Raw genomic sequence first — 14,577 nt, 5'->3', positions numbered from 1 at the left:
ATGTATCATTGGTGAAAATGTTCTCCCATTCAATGCATCGTCTTTTCATTTTGTTGATGGTTTCCTTTGCTGTGCAAAACTTTTTAGTTTGATGTAGTTTAATTTGTTTATTTTTTCCCTTTGTTTCACTTGTCCAAGGAAATTTATCAGAAAAAATATTGCTACACGAAATGTTCAAGATTTTTACTATGTTTTCTTCTAGGATTTTTATGGTTTTGCAACTTATAATTAAGTCTTCATTTTGAGTTTATACTTGAATATGATGTAAGTTGGTGGTCCAGTTTCATTATTTTGCATGTAGCTGTCCAATTTTCCAAACACCATTTATGAAGAGACTATCTTTACCCCATTGTTTATTTTTGCCTCCTTTGGCAAATATTAATTGACCACAGAGGTATGGGTTTCTTTCTGGTCTCTCTATTCTGTTCCATTGATCTATATGGTTTTTCTTAAGCCAGTATCATGCTGTTTTGATTACTATGGCCTTGTAGTATAGTTTGATATCAGATAGTGTAATACCCCCAACTTTGTTCTCCTTTCTTAAGACTGTTGAAGGTATTTGGGGTCTTTTGTGGTTCCATATAAGTTTCTGAAATATTTGTTCTAGATCTGTGAGGTATGCCATTGGTATCTTAGTAGGAACTGCATTGAATTTATAGATTGTTTTGGGTAGTATGGACATTTTAATGATGATAATTCTTCCTATCCATGAACATGGTATATGCTTCCACTTATTTGTATCTTCTTCAATTTCTTCCTTCAGTGTCTTATAATTTCCCAGGTATAGGTTTTTTACCTTCTTGGTTAAATTTATTCCCAGGTACTTTAGGTGTTTTGTTGCAACAGTAAATGGGATTGTTTTCTTCATTCCTCTTTCTGATAGTTTGTTATTGGTGTATAAAAATGCCACCAATTTCTGAAAATTTATTTTGCATCCTGCTACTTTACTGAATTCATCCATCAGTTCCAGTAGTTTTTTGGTGGAGTCTTTAGGGTTTTAGATATACAATATCATGTCATAAGTGAATAATGACTTTTACTTCCCCTTTTCCAATTTGGATGACTTTAATTTCCTCCTCTTGTCTGATTGCTGTACTAGAACTACCAGTAATATGCTGAATAAGAGTGATGAAAGCAGACATCCTTGTCTTTTTTCTGTTCTTAAGAGAAATGCTTTTTAGTTGTCACACATGGTCTTTATTATGTGGAGGTATGATCCTTCTATTTTCACTTTGGTGAGAGTTTTTATCACAAATGGGTGCTGGATTATTATCAAATGCCTTTTCTATATCTATTGATATGACCTTGTGATTTTTATTCTTCATTTTGTTTATGTGGTACATGACATTTATTGACTTGAGGATATTGTATCAACCTTGCAACTCTGAAATAAATCACACTTCATCATGGTGGATGACATTTTTAATATACTACTGACTCTAGTTTGCTAATATTTTGTTGAGGATTTGGCATCTATGTTCTTCAGAAATATTGGCTTATAATTTTCTTCCTTTGTAGTGTCCTTATCTGTTTTTGAAATTAGGATAATGTTGACTCATAAAATGAGCTTGGAAGTCTTTTCTCTTCTTGAATTTTTTGGAATAGTTTGAGAAGGATAGGTTTTAGTTCTTTGAATGTTTGGCAAAATTCATCTTGGGGCCATTCTTGATTCCTCTCAAATCCTACATTCATTGATTTGTGAAATCCATTAGTTTTGTCTTCAAAATATTCCTGGTGCTCACCACTTTCTTCCTCTCCATTGCTCCCTCTTGGGTCAAGCTGCTGTGGTCTAAAATATTGCTATAACCCTTTTAACTAGGGACAGTCCTTCCATCCATGTCTTTCCACAGGCTGGTCCAGCAGCCAGAATGATCTTTCAAATACAAATCTTATCATGTTGCTTCTGTGTGCAAAAGCCAAAGTTCTCACAAGACTCTCCACTCGCCATCCCTTTTCCTTTACTGCCACTGCTCTCCTCACTAGCTCTCTTCCAGTGACTGACCATGAGTCTTGCTCTTCCTTAAATACATCGGGTGTCTGGTCTTGGGCTCTAAACACTGGGGCTCTCTGTCTGGTATGTTCTTTACCTTGTAGCCTCCCAGTCTACTTCAGGGTCTCAACTCAAATGCCATCTTCTCAATATATCTCTATTTACATTACTCACTCAAGAAGTACCAAATCCTCTTAATCTGCTCTATTTTTTAAACAGAATATATTATCTTTCAATATAATGTGTAATTCATTTGTTATGTTTCTAGTTTATTACCTACTTTCTTTTCCTTCCCCCTCCCCACTAGACAGAAGTTTCTGCCTGTTGTGTTCTCTGATGTGTCCCAAGCAGCCAGGGCAGCGCCCAGCATACTGTGCATCATCAATGAATATTTGTTGAGTAAATGAATGAATGGATCTGGATCTCCAATCTTAGGATGGCTATAACTTTGTGGTAGACCTTCAGCATTCTCAAATAAAAAGGGGAATAAAGCAGGAGATGTTATAAGGAGGTGTTGATTAAGGGGTCAGTTGAACAGAAAACTTAGTGACAGGCACTCAGGTGTAGATCAATGGCGTAAGTGTGGGCTGGAGTGAGTTGGGAAGACACAAAAGGATTTTACTGGGAGTTCTTTTTGTTTTGTGTTACATTAGCGAGGACACCCTTTCTTCTTGGCTTAGAGGCCCAGGGCTTAACTTTATAGTCCTGTTTCTGCCATTCCACAGGTTTGGTTCTGAGACGTTTCCCCTTCTCATTTCCCTGCCCTTGCGGCCTCAAGGTCATGGCTCGTTGTCTGGTATGATCAGACAAAATGAGAAATACAGGCCCATACTGCTGGATCATTCAGAGCAGGGAGGAATCTGGAATGAAGTTGTTAGATTTGGGGTATTTTAATCATTTCCTGCAGGTTGGCAGGTTCCAAAAGGGTCAATTTCTAAAAGAACCAGGCAGGGTACATTTGAAGAAATTTCACTGCTTGTGCAGACAGTTTACATATTTGTTCTCCAGATTTGATGTTCCACTGATAGATCCTTGAGATGTACACACTTCTCAGACCTACTCTCTTTGGTCAGGTCAAACTTTTCTGTTGCCTGTACCCATTGCACTGGCTTATATTGCTTTGAAGAAAACTGGTTTGCTTCTAACATGGGATGAAAAGTGTATGGGAGGGGGGGAGAGGCAGGCCTTAGGAGGGAGTGTTGTGTGTCAGGAGGCCCGGCTTCCTGCTCATTTATCTTGCTTGACTTCAGTGCTGCCTGCTCTCTCTCCTCCACCTGTGATTGGGGTTTGTTAAGGACACAAACCCCATTTACTGAGGGGTTCTAACAACACATCTTTCAAAGGCTGGCCAGGAATTAATTGATCATAGCATCTGCCTAAGTTGACCACCAGGTCAAACACATAAGTCTCTAGAATGATCTAACAGAAAAAGCGCATTTGGCTGCAGAATCTGAATATTCAGACAAAAGTTCTTTTGGAAATGCCCCTGTCAGGAGCTGACGTTGGCGTACAGGTTAACCGAGCCCTGACTGCCCTCTGATGGGCTGAGTTCTCGCAACACTGAGAGCAGGCGGGAGCAGCGACACAGGCTGAAGTGTGCCCAACCATAGCCTTGGAACCACCAAACGAGGGCCCAACCCAGAGTCCGTTTCAACTGGTCTGGCATGAGGCCAAGACATCAATATTTTTTAAAAGCTCTCCAGGTGATTTTATGTGCAGCCAGAAATGAAAACTGTCTGACAGCAGGATCCAGAGAAGGGGCATCTGAGGAGCTGGCAGGGAGGACGCAGTCCCTACTGCTGCTTCCCAATCCCTATGCATAGGGCCCCTTCCCCCCCTTTTATGTTTCATCAGTTTTCCATTTTCTCCTGGATTGTTTCCACAACCATATAAAGGAGCTGCAAGTTTTCCCATTCTAAATAAAAGATTTCTTTATACTCTTTATACATCTTTCTTCAGTTACTGCCCATTTTCCTGCTCTCCTTTAGAGAAAAACTCCCTCAGACTAGCCTTCTAGTTTGCTGTCCAATTTCTTTCTGTGCGTTTTCTCCTAAACCCACCCTATCTGGACATCCCCCCTCACTGCTGCAGAGACATTGGCCTGCCTTGCCACCTGGTCATGCCAGTGGGTTCAGGTCTCACCCAGAGTCACAGAAATGGGGAACCTGGAGAAGCCAAACACAGGCATTCTTGATATATTCCAAGGTGCTGCACACCCCTCACCCAGCCCACGGCTGGCCTAGCAGTGTTGGGAGGAAAGCTCAGTGAATGGAACGCAAACCAGACAACTTTCCAGGGAGATGGGAATGACAACAAAGACTTTGGTAAAAGGAAAGGTGATGACTTACACAGTGCGTGGTGGTGATAATGACAGAACTGGAGATGAAAGACAGGCCATCGTTCATGCTGACCTGGAGGGCAGCTTTCCTGCAAAGACAAGGGAACCAGAGACACTCAGCATGGTGTGCACAGGGCCGAGAGCTGGACACATGGGACCCCTGTAGGCTCTCCTCATAATGACCCTTGAGACTGTAGTCTTTTACCCTGGGGGCCTGAGCTGTCTCCTCTGCAAAATGTGGAGCATGGTTTCTAGGGCCCCTCCACCTCTGACATTCCAGGGAGATGTCAGGATACTCTTGGCTGGTATATCAAGGCAGTGCATTCAGGCTTTCTTGCGCTGGAGCAAATTGCACTGACTGGGCAAAGCCTGCTTCCATTTAATTTACTTGTCACACTGTAGTAAGATGAAGGATTCTTTTAAAATGGTCCAAATCAGTGGGACTAAACTGATCAAGCTGTAAACTTAATGCTCTGTTGTTGTTCTCTGGATTCTCAGTGATTTGATTCTGGTGAGGGTAGCTTTGTTACCATCCAGCAAACTCACAGGCATGCAGTAAAAAATGAACTAATTTGCCTTTATCTCCTCTCATCTATGAGACTCACTGGGACAATGCAAATGAGTTTGCATTTCACTTCCATTTTGCAGGATGGGCACAAGGGTACTTAGTGGATTCAGTGGAATCACAGGCTGATGTTAGGCAACCAGAGGTGGAGGCTTACAATTTGAACAAATGATTGGAAGTCAGATGAACCAGTTTAGCATTTTTTCCTTAAAGCCACTATTCTATCTTCAGCCTGTTACAGACATGTTTACTGAGAGGCTAGTTTGTCTTCTCTTGCAAACATTGTTTCTCTGGCTCCCCACATATTTCTTTCTCTGCTTAGGGTGCTCATTCTCTCTCTCTCTCTCTCTCTCTCTGCTGACTATTTTTTCAAATCACATTTCACTAGCACTTATCATTTTTGCACCATCATGACATTTTCCCTGTAAGTTCGTTCCGGGAACCTCCTGCTGTCTGGATGAGTACCGTGTGCTCTGCAGAGGTGCAGAGGAGGCAGCACTGAGTGTGGCCTCTGAAGGTCTAAATCTGGGCCTTAAACCATCTGTGGACCCACTTCGCCTTTCCCAATTTCCTTATCTCTAAATCCCTGGCAGGCAGCTATGATGACAGGGCAAGGTAATGTGAGTGACAGTGCTTTAGAAAGTGTGCAAGCTTTCTGGGAATGTAGCTGTGGTTAAACAAGACAGACTTTGCTTTGAGCTAAAACTTCCACTTACTCCTGTGTGACCTTGGGCAAACTACTCAAATTCTCTTGGCCACAGATTCCATATCTGTAAAACTGGGAGGATGCGAGTAGCTTGTTTGTCGGGAGCTTGGGAAGATGAAGTGAGATACCCTTTGGAAAACATTTATTTCGGTGCCTGGATCACTATAACTATCGTTCATCATCATTCCTTGGAGGAGTCTATAGAAAGGCCCCATTGTAACAATGAAGAGAGACACTTCTTTCTTTTCTCTTTGCTCCCTCTACCTCCTCCCCTAGGTTCAGTTGTTGTTGGGAACTTACATGCCAACTTCTTTTAAGATTGGTGCTGGACAGAGCAAATAAGTATCTTCCACAGCAAAGGGCTTCTCATCTGTAAAAAGGAAGTCACTGGGTTAAGAAGAGCAAGACAAATTTATAATTTCAAATTCAGTGACTCCTAAAGACCATCAGCCAAGACCTGTAAGGCCCTAGAAAAGCAATAACTCTCTGAAATAGAAACTTGTCTTGAGCTGGAAAATTCACTAGAGTGAGCTCAAGGTCGCCTGCCTGAATACTAGTCCCCGACCCTGTACCTGCAGCTGAGTCAATCAGTGAGCAAAGAGAGACTAAGTTCTTACCATAGATCAGACATAGCTGAGAAGAAATAAGAAAATATTAGACTGGTCCTCAGGGAGCTTCAAGTCTAAGTTTAACTTGAGAGAAAAGTCACATTCATAAAAACATTCACTGACAAACACAAGAAGAGACGAAACCAAAATAACACATGGCTCCAGAAGACAGAGAACCCCCTTTAGGTGGATGATGTTGAAAGGTCGTAGAGAACACCAAACTTGGAGCGTGCTTCCAGGGAGAGATGGGAAAGAGGCATTTCTGGTGGGAGGAATGGCATGAGCAAAGACAGAGCAAACCTGAAGTATGTTCCAGGGTAGGACATATATAGGATTTGGTTTAAGTTATTTGAGTTAGACTGAGGGATTTGGGAATCGGTCTATTAGCCATGAAAAGAATGTTGCAGGTTTTTGGAGAAAAGCTTGCTGGGGGCAGGAAGGAGCCCAGATCTTCGGAGAGATAAAAGAGGGCCAACAGGGCTGTTGAATCTGAGTGAGACAATGGCTAAACCTGAGGCTAGAAAAGGCAGCAGGACCAGATGACTGAGGCCTTGTAGGCCACAGTGGAGCTTTGGGGAATTTTTCCTAAAAGCAACAGGAAGCTACTGGAGGTTCCCCTCAAATTTACAATTAGCATTGGCAGATTACGGAATGTGGCCAGAATAGTGAGTGTGTATTGAGTAAAACTGTGACTCTTCACGATGACAGTGGCGGAGGACCCAGTACCTGGACTGACCGTTATATTTTCAAGATGTTTCCTCATCTGTGATAACAATACTGACAGTGATATTCCTTGGGGCAGGCTGTGTGTTGGTGCTCTCTAAGCGCTTCACATATCTCACAAATCAGATTTAACCTTCTAGAGTGCTATCAGAAGAATATTATTTCCCTTCATGTTAAAGACAAGCAACGGACATAGAGAGATGAAGAAACTTGCCCAATGTTACAAAGTGGGGGTCTTGCATCCAAATCCAGGCAGCCTGGTTGCCAGCTCTTGATAAGAGCCCTGCTTTCTCTCCTTCTCACAATGACCTTGTGAACTAGGTCTAATTAACCCTGTTAATTAGGGTTAATTAGGCTCATTTTCCAGATGAAAAATGAAGGCTCAGTGGCAAGAGTGACCCATGGGAACACAGCAAGTCAGGGGCAAAGCCAGGACTAGAACTAAATTCTCCATTATTCTTTGCTTGCCAAGAGCCTCTCCATTCCAGGAAAGGCTTGTATTAAAGAATAAACTGAAACCAGGACAGGCGTGGCTTACTAGAACCTATATTTATTTTCTTTGGGCCATGGCTTATCCTACTTTACATGCAGTAGTAATACCTGGGAGTGTGGATCGCTGCCCATGGAGGCTGCCCATGGACCTGCCCATGGAGCCATGGAGCATCCACAGAGCGGCCACCGCAGGCCTCGCGATTCCTGGCTGCCTTCTGTGGGAAGAGCTGGGTCACACTGTGGAGCTCCCTCCAAGTCAATGCACTGCAGTGACATGCCAGGGACACTCCAGGGCTGAGCACGCCCACATGTTGTGCGTGTACCCAGGCTCACTTCCGGGGCTTTCTCTGCATGGTCCCCTCCCTTCCCTCCATCCCAACTGGAAAGAAGGGAAAGGACGAGGTTGGCCTAGTCAAGGAGACATTTCTCTTTCTGCCTCCTTTTATGTTTCTTTCCTGCCTGGGAGTCTAAATGTTTCTGGAGCGAAGCAGAGGAAAACCTGGCTGGGAGGACTGAGGACTTTGCCGAGGCTGTAGGACAGGCTTGACACAGCCTTCCATCGGTTTATCAGCCTCTGAGGCTGTGGGCCCACTCTGGGGAGCTGGCATTTTCTGCTCAGAGAGGGATTGTTTGGTTTGGAGCCTGTTTTCACTTTACCACAAAAATGAGTGACTTTTTTCCCTCTCTCTCTAAACAAAGGAGGGCCATTTGGTTTCCATAACGCAGATCATCTGACTTCTTCCTGGAACGTCCACTTGGGAAGCAGGGCACAAAGCCCTCCTCCTCGGCTGGGCCATGTTTGGTTCAGGTGCCAGGCCGGCCTCACTGCTACCTCTTCCAAAGCTAGTGGTGCTGGGATGTTTATAGGGCCATGATCCACTCTGAGGATGACCGAGGCCTGAGCTCCTCTGTCCACCAGGCAGCCATTTCCCTGTGCGTTAGCACTGAGTGGGCAGGGGAAACGGGGACCACGAGCTAAGACCAGCCACTTGGCTTGGGTGCAATTGGGAGAAAATTAGGGAGGGGCAGGAGTTTGAAACCAGAAGTTAAGGGAATTTTTAGATGCTGTATAAACATAGATTTCTTTGCCTTTTACCAAAAATATTCAAAATTCAGTGCACACTCACAACAGGTTATTAATCTAAAGCATTTGTCTACAAGAGTCTGATAATCAAAAGGAGCTTGACTTAAATAAGGATTTTGGGGAACAATGAATGCCATTCTGCCAAACTGACAAACATCCCAAGTTTGAGAGCTGGGCATCCCTGAGGGTGACTGCAGAAGGCACAGAGTGGGGCAGGGTAGGCTTCAGAGTCAGGCAGCTCCAGGTTCAAGTCCCAGGTCTTCTTACTAGTGAGTGACTGGGGACAAGCTAGCTCTTCATCTGTAAACTGTCGTAATGACATCATTGCACAGGGCTGTGTGGGGAGTAAATAAGAGCGCATGAAAGTACAGACCGTGGTACTTGGTACTTAATAAACATTCAGTAAATATTATTCCACATTATTACAGGAGCATCCACACCTTTAAAATAGTCTATAGGAACATGCGCTTTAAAGTCTGAGGAATTCAAAATTAAGATTCTCCAAATCTCTGATTGCTTGATTATTTGTTCTGTCAAATTAGCATCTTCTTAGGCATTGCAAATTTCCAGGAAAATAAAAAGTTTTAGTGACTGTGTATGCATACATATACACATACCATACATGCATACATCTATGTCTACAAATTTTGTCTGTATCTATATCCATATCTTTGTCACCTATATCTATACTGATTTTGTCTAACACTACATATCCATGGTCTCATATTTTTTATTATTTACAATTTGGGAAACTCAGTCTCTGAGGAGTTAGTTAATTGAGTCAGTAGTAATGTCAAAACTAGAATGCAAACCCAGGTTTTGTTAAAATGACTTGCCCAAGGTCAACCCAGGTGGGTTGTTTTTTTTTTTTACAGATGTAATTTGAGCTAGTTAGCATTTTGTATTGCCATAATGTCACAGCTTGGTTTATGATGTGGCCTAAAAAACCCTAGAGCTGAGTCTGTTTCTACCTGACCACTTTCGAGGCAAATGGTCAAGAATCTCCAAGGGCGAAGTGGGATAAGAGTAGGAGGCAAGTCTCCCATGAGAGGGGACCAGGGTTTAAAAGCTCTGTGAAGAGGTCCAAGCCTTGATCTGCTATAATGGACCCATGTTCCAGAACCATAGAGTCAAATGTGTACCTCCCCAGGTTGACACCTTGGATCAGTGTCACTCTTTTCAGACTGGTAAAGAAGTTCCCTGAACTCTTCAGTGCAGTTGGTGACTGTCTAATGGATTTGGGATAAAACCAGGATTAAAATTCATTAGCCAATGCAAACACCAATCACAGTGAATCCTTTTATAAGGCTGATTAAATAATTCAAATACTTTCCAAGTCTTGGCAATCTTTTCTTGACATAAATATTTATTTCTGACCAAAAGGAAAAGAAAAATAACCCTTAGTTTTATCTGGGGGAGCTTGTTAAAACCCTCCAAAAACTGATGTAAGCTCCAGAATAGAGTTTACATTCCTACTGTGAACAAAATAGTGGAGGTTAGGGACTACATGAGCTCACCCTGTTTTTTCTGCCCATCTCCCCTGGGTCGAGAGAGCATTTTCACAGCATCCCTGAGCCAAGGATAACTGTTCAGCACCAAATTATCAGCTGCTTTGGGAATGTGTCTCTGAATGAGAACAGACACTCTAGGGTTAGGCTGGATGTTTCTACCTTTTCACTGACTTCAAAAGTAGCCAGCTTTATGAAAAAGTTGGGCTTTTCAAATACTGTACAAAAACCTGAAACAAAATGCTATTCGACAGGACTGCATGTTGGTGAAATTCAAAGCGTCTGGGTTGAGCTCTCTGGAGCCCCAGCCAGAAAAGAGATGGTGGTTTCCCTACTGGCGGTCCTGCAATGACAATTCACAAACATGGAGATTTTACTATAAAGCTAAGAGGGATCCATTGCTTGGAGCAGAAAGAAACTAACACTTATTGGGCATATACTATGTGTCAGGCCCGGGGCTGGAAGGTTTTCAAAGACGGTGAGATAATAAGCCTGTGGATGTTTTCATTAGAAGACATTAAACTCTACATCAGGGGGCAAAGCAGCGAGTTTGAAAGCAGAGAGAGTGACTTCTCTTTGGAAGGGCTAAAGAGTAGTTCTGAGTTTTGAGCAATGAGAAACAAGGTCAAAACAGAATAGGAAGAGATGGCAGTGCCGTGCAGGTGGGTAGGGCCAAGCTGAGCATAATGCTTAGACATAGCGTATCCACTGTAATGTCCTCTCATGCTCAGCTGAAGCCAGAGGGATGCTTTCGTAACATGGCAGGACCAAGCTGGTCACCATCCCTTTCCTTAAACAGGACCCACACCTACCCAGCCCATTCCTGGCCTGGAGTTATTGCCCTCACCGGCTAGTGACTATGAGATTAGGTGATGAGCTTGGCAAGCAGGTTCCAGGTAAGTTCCCTGGCCCATACCTGAGTATTTTACCAATTCCTGTTTGTTACAGGTATCAGGGATACATCTTTTGGTTTCCCTTCCTGTTCTCTGGGGCACGTTGGAGAAGGATGAAGAACAACGAGCGCACTATGAGCCTGGCCTCTGGAGTCCCATCACGGCTCTGCCACCTGCTGGCTCTGTAACGCTGTCCATAACCCAGCGTCCTCACCTGTAAGATGGGAACTATACTAATTTCATAGGTGCTTGTAAATTTTAATGAAGTAATACAACCAAATGCTCAACACTTAATAAGCACTTGACATATGTCAACTGTTATTACTACGTAGGGTAGTGCTGGGCTCATTCTCTGAAGCACTTGTAAAACACAAGATGTGAATGTGTGTGCAAACTGAGTAGGTCTTGCAACTTACCAACTTGGTTGTGTCAGGGCTATATGGTGTAGGTGTAATAAGAAGAAAGTCATCTATCCAAAAAAGGGTCTGTGGACATGTATATAGTACAGTGGTTCTCAAATGGGGGAGATTTTTATTCCTCAGGGGACAACTGGCACTGTCTGAGACAGTTCTGGTTGTCAAACTGTGGGAGGAGTGCTATTGGCATTTAGTGAATAGAAACTTGGGATTGTGTTAACTACCCTTCAGTGCATAGGGCATCCCTCTCCCCCCAACAAAGAGTTATCTGGCCCAAAATGTCGAGAGTGCCTAGATTAGATATCCTGGTATAATGTTTATCATAAATCTTGGCTCTTTATCTTTCTTTGGCCTCTTGTAGAGGGTCCTACAGATATTAAGGTGGTTCACAGCCATCACGGTGCTGGTACAATGTTCAGGAAAGTTCAGAGGTGTTATAGGATGATGGATAGAGAAGAGAGAGGCTATAACAGCTCAAGGGCCATTGGAAGACCCCTGGTTGAAGTAAGGAACCGTGTTTCTTGGTAAATTCCTCCATGTGAGCCTTGATGGGTCCAGCTTTGCCTAGATAGGTGATGTAGCACCTGAGCCACTCGGCTGGGTGGGGCTTTGTAACAGAAACAGGGCATTCCAGAGGAGGGGCTCCGAGTGCTGCTGAGGTTCTGAGCTGCTGTGAATGGGAAGGCTGTAAAGTCTGAACACCTTACCTACAAATAGCAATAGAGGAATCAGCTGAGGGCAGTCTTAGAAGAAAATGAAATGGGTTGTCTTGGTCACTGTGTATATGAGGATCAAGATTACATCATGGCCCCAGGAGAGAAAGGACAAGGTGAGGGACCAGGAGTCCGTTTCCAGAGGAGCGTGGGGACGGGACCCAGAGCCCTGCCAGGCTCTAGGTTGTCTTCTCAGGGTTTACACATTCTCCAGTCCCACACAAGGTTGTGACTCCTGTGGTTCTGGGCATACCAGCTTTTAGGATGGATCCTCAGTACAACTAATTTGGGTTCTCTTAGTTTCTGCTATTTTTATTAATTGTAAAAGTAATACATGTTTAGTGTGAGGAGTCTGAGAAATACCGAGAAGTATACAAAGAGAAATGAAAATCTTTGGTAACCCTAACTCCCAGTGATAAACATTGTTAATGCTTTGGAGTACACTATTCATATTTTTCCATGCATATTATTTTTCTTTATGTATTAGAATCATATTACACAAAATGTCATCATATTTGGCCTTCACCTCTATCAGAAGTTAATAAGGGCACTTTTAGGTATGGCAAGGGAACTAAACAAAGGTAATGGGGCTCAGGGCTCTTGCAAAATGCTTTATCCTCTCAATAAATCTACACCAAGAAATTCTTGACTGTTGACATTTATAAAACTTACAAATTATCTTCTAAGCAAAACATCAACCTTTAAAAAATGTTGTAAGCTTGAGGTCAGAATAAGTGGCGCACTCAGGACAGCCATAATTTACTAAGAATAAATATCTTTTTTAAAGCTTTGTTTTTACTTGGTTGAAGACAATCAGGATTCATGCACAAGGTATTTGTCTCCTGACACAAAAACTCTTGCAGCTGTGCACAATTAGGTTTGGAAGGGTTTTACCTTTGGAATTGGGATCGAGGGGCGAGTCTACAAAAATGACTAAAACCTTCCACACAATCATGGCCGTGAACTAGGCAAACACTTATTGCTATTAAAGAACACAGACCTACACAGAAACTAAGAGGAGAGGTGGGATGGAGTCCCCATGTACACACTTGAGTATCAGCGTCTCAGTGGATGTCACTAAGCTGCTGTCGTATGCACACTAGGGGCCAGAGCTGAATTGCATGAAGAAAAAAAACAGACAGCACCCTTTTTCTTCTGTTCCATCAGCAGCATCCAACTTCTCTTCTAAACTAATGTTGAGCAAATATTTAAAGAATGTCAGTTATAGGGCATAGGTTATTAGCCTGTCCAGACCATCTATGTGTTAATCACTTTCTCCTCCACCAACTATGGAAGTGATAAAGACGCAGTATTGTGTGAGGAAAGGAATGGTCCATGAAAGTCCAGCCTCAGAGTGCAGAAGTAGAGGGGTGTTCAGCTTTCTCTATCAGGACAGCACAACTGGGGAAAAAGAAGTTTCAGGGAAGTTCACAAGCAAATATCTCCCCAGCCATGCCTCAAACAAGCACATTGCTTGCTAGAGTCCACGTGGAGCTTACAGGTTTTGCTTGGAGGCAATTGCATGCTTGATAGAGCAGGGGCGACATCAAGGGTGACCATCTACCAGGCACTGCTGCAGCTGACTTTGGACAGTATAAACTTGCCCCCCTGGAAGTTCTTTTGCCCCCAAATGAAAATCTTCACTATCTAATTACCTCTGATGGCAACTACCCTTTTATTCCTACTCCTTCCCAGATCATTGGGGCTTTTGTCTGACCAAGCCAAACTGCAATAAATTTCCACTTATCTATATATTTGTCTGGGCCCAAAGGATGGGAACATGAACACAGTCTCGCCAGGAGCCACTTCAGAAATGACTGGGCAAAGCCGGAGCTCCCTCTGAAAGGAGAGACATGGGGAAACACCACCAGGTGCATGAGAAGCTCCTGAAGCTGAAGAAGGAGGGGCCGCTCAAAAGAGGAGCCCGCCCTGTGATCGCACACTGAGCTGCACGTGCTGACGTACAGTCAGAGGGGGCTGGGGCTCTTCCTTCCCAGGTCTAGGGCCTTTTCCTTGAATCTGGATCTCTATTCTCTGTGGCCTTGGGCAAGTAGCTAAATCTTTGTAAGCTGAGGTTCCTGTCTACAAAATTAGGGGGGCCGGTGGCGGACCAGAGCTCACAGTGACATGGGTATTCAGGGTCAGGGAACCCAAGGATCTGTAGGGATCCGTGTTTTTGAAGCAATATAGACAAGCAGTCAAAAGCCTCGGGAGTCGACTGCCCAGGGTCCAAATGGCTTCTACCTCCGGCCACCTGGTGACCTTGGGCACTTCATCTGTCTGATTTTCAGTTCCCTTGTCAGAAAAACGGGGATACAAATAACTCCTCCTTCACTGGGCTGCCGCTAGGATGGAATGAGATAGAAGGGGGAGGGCACGGGGTAGGTGCTCCCCAATCCGTGGCTGCTATCGCTGGGACGAAGCTCCCCGGTGATTCTGATGTGCGGTCCAAGTAAGAACCATGAGATGAGATGCTCCCAGTGTCTCTTCATTCTGAATTGAACAAAGTCACATTCCATCACCTCCATATGACGTCAGACG

The 14,577-nt window shown here is 43.7% G+C and overlaps 1 protein-coding gene across 1 annotated transcript in view; it reads right to left on the bottom strand.

Annotated features, from left to right (window-relative positions):
• Nucleotides 1-14,577, bottom strand: part of ANTXR1 (ANTXR cell adhesion molecule 1) — a 223,120-nt gene that overhangs the window by 115,759 nt on the left and 92,784 nt on the right. Inside the window, exons 11-12 of the mRNA XM_054593556.1 lie at nucleotides 5,900-5,969; nucleotides 4,339-4,417 (exon numbers count right to left, since the gene is read on the bottom strand). Coding sequence (XP_054449531.1) covers nucleotides 4,339-4,417; nucleotides 5,900-5,969 — 149 coding nt within the window. The remainder of the gene's footprint in view (nucleotides 1-4,338; nucleotides 4,418-5,899; nucleotides 5,970-14,577) is intronic.

This window comes from Pteronotus mesoamericanus, unplaced genomic scaffold, assembly GCF_021234165.1.
Source record: "Pteronotus mesoamericanus isolate MK-2021 breed Mesoamerican mustached bat unplaced genomic scaffold, CSHL_Meso_final scaffold_45, whole genome shotgun sequence".
Taxonomy (NCBI): Eukaryota; Metazoa; Chordata; class Mammalia; order Chiroptera; family Mormoopidae; genus Pteronotus; species Pteronotus mesoamericanus.
Note: the sequence above shows the minus strand (reverse complement) of the source record. Positions and strands in the feature narration are given on the sequence as shown.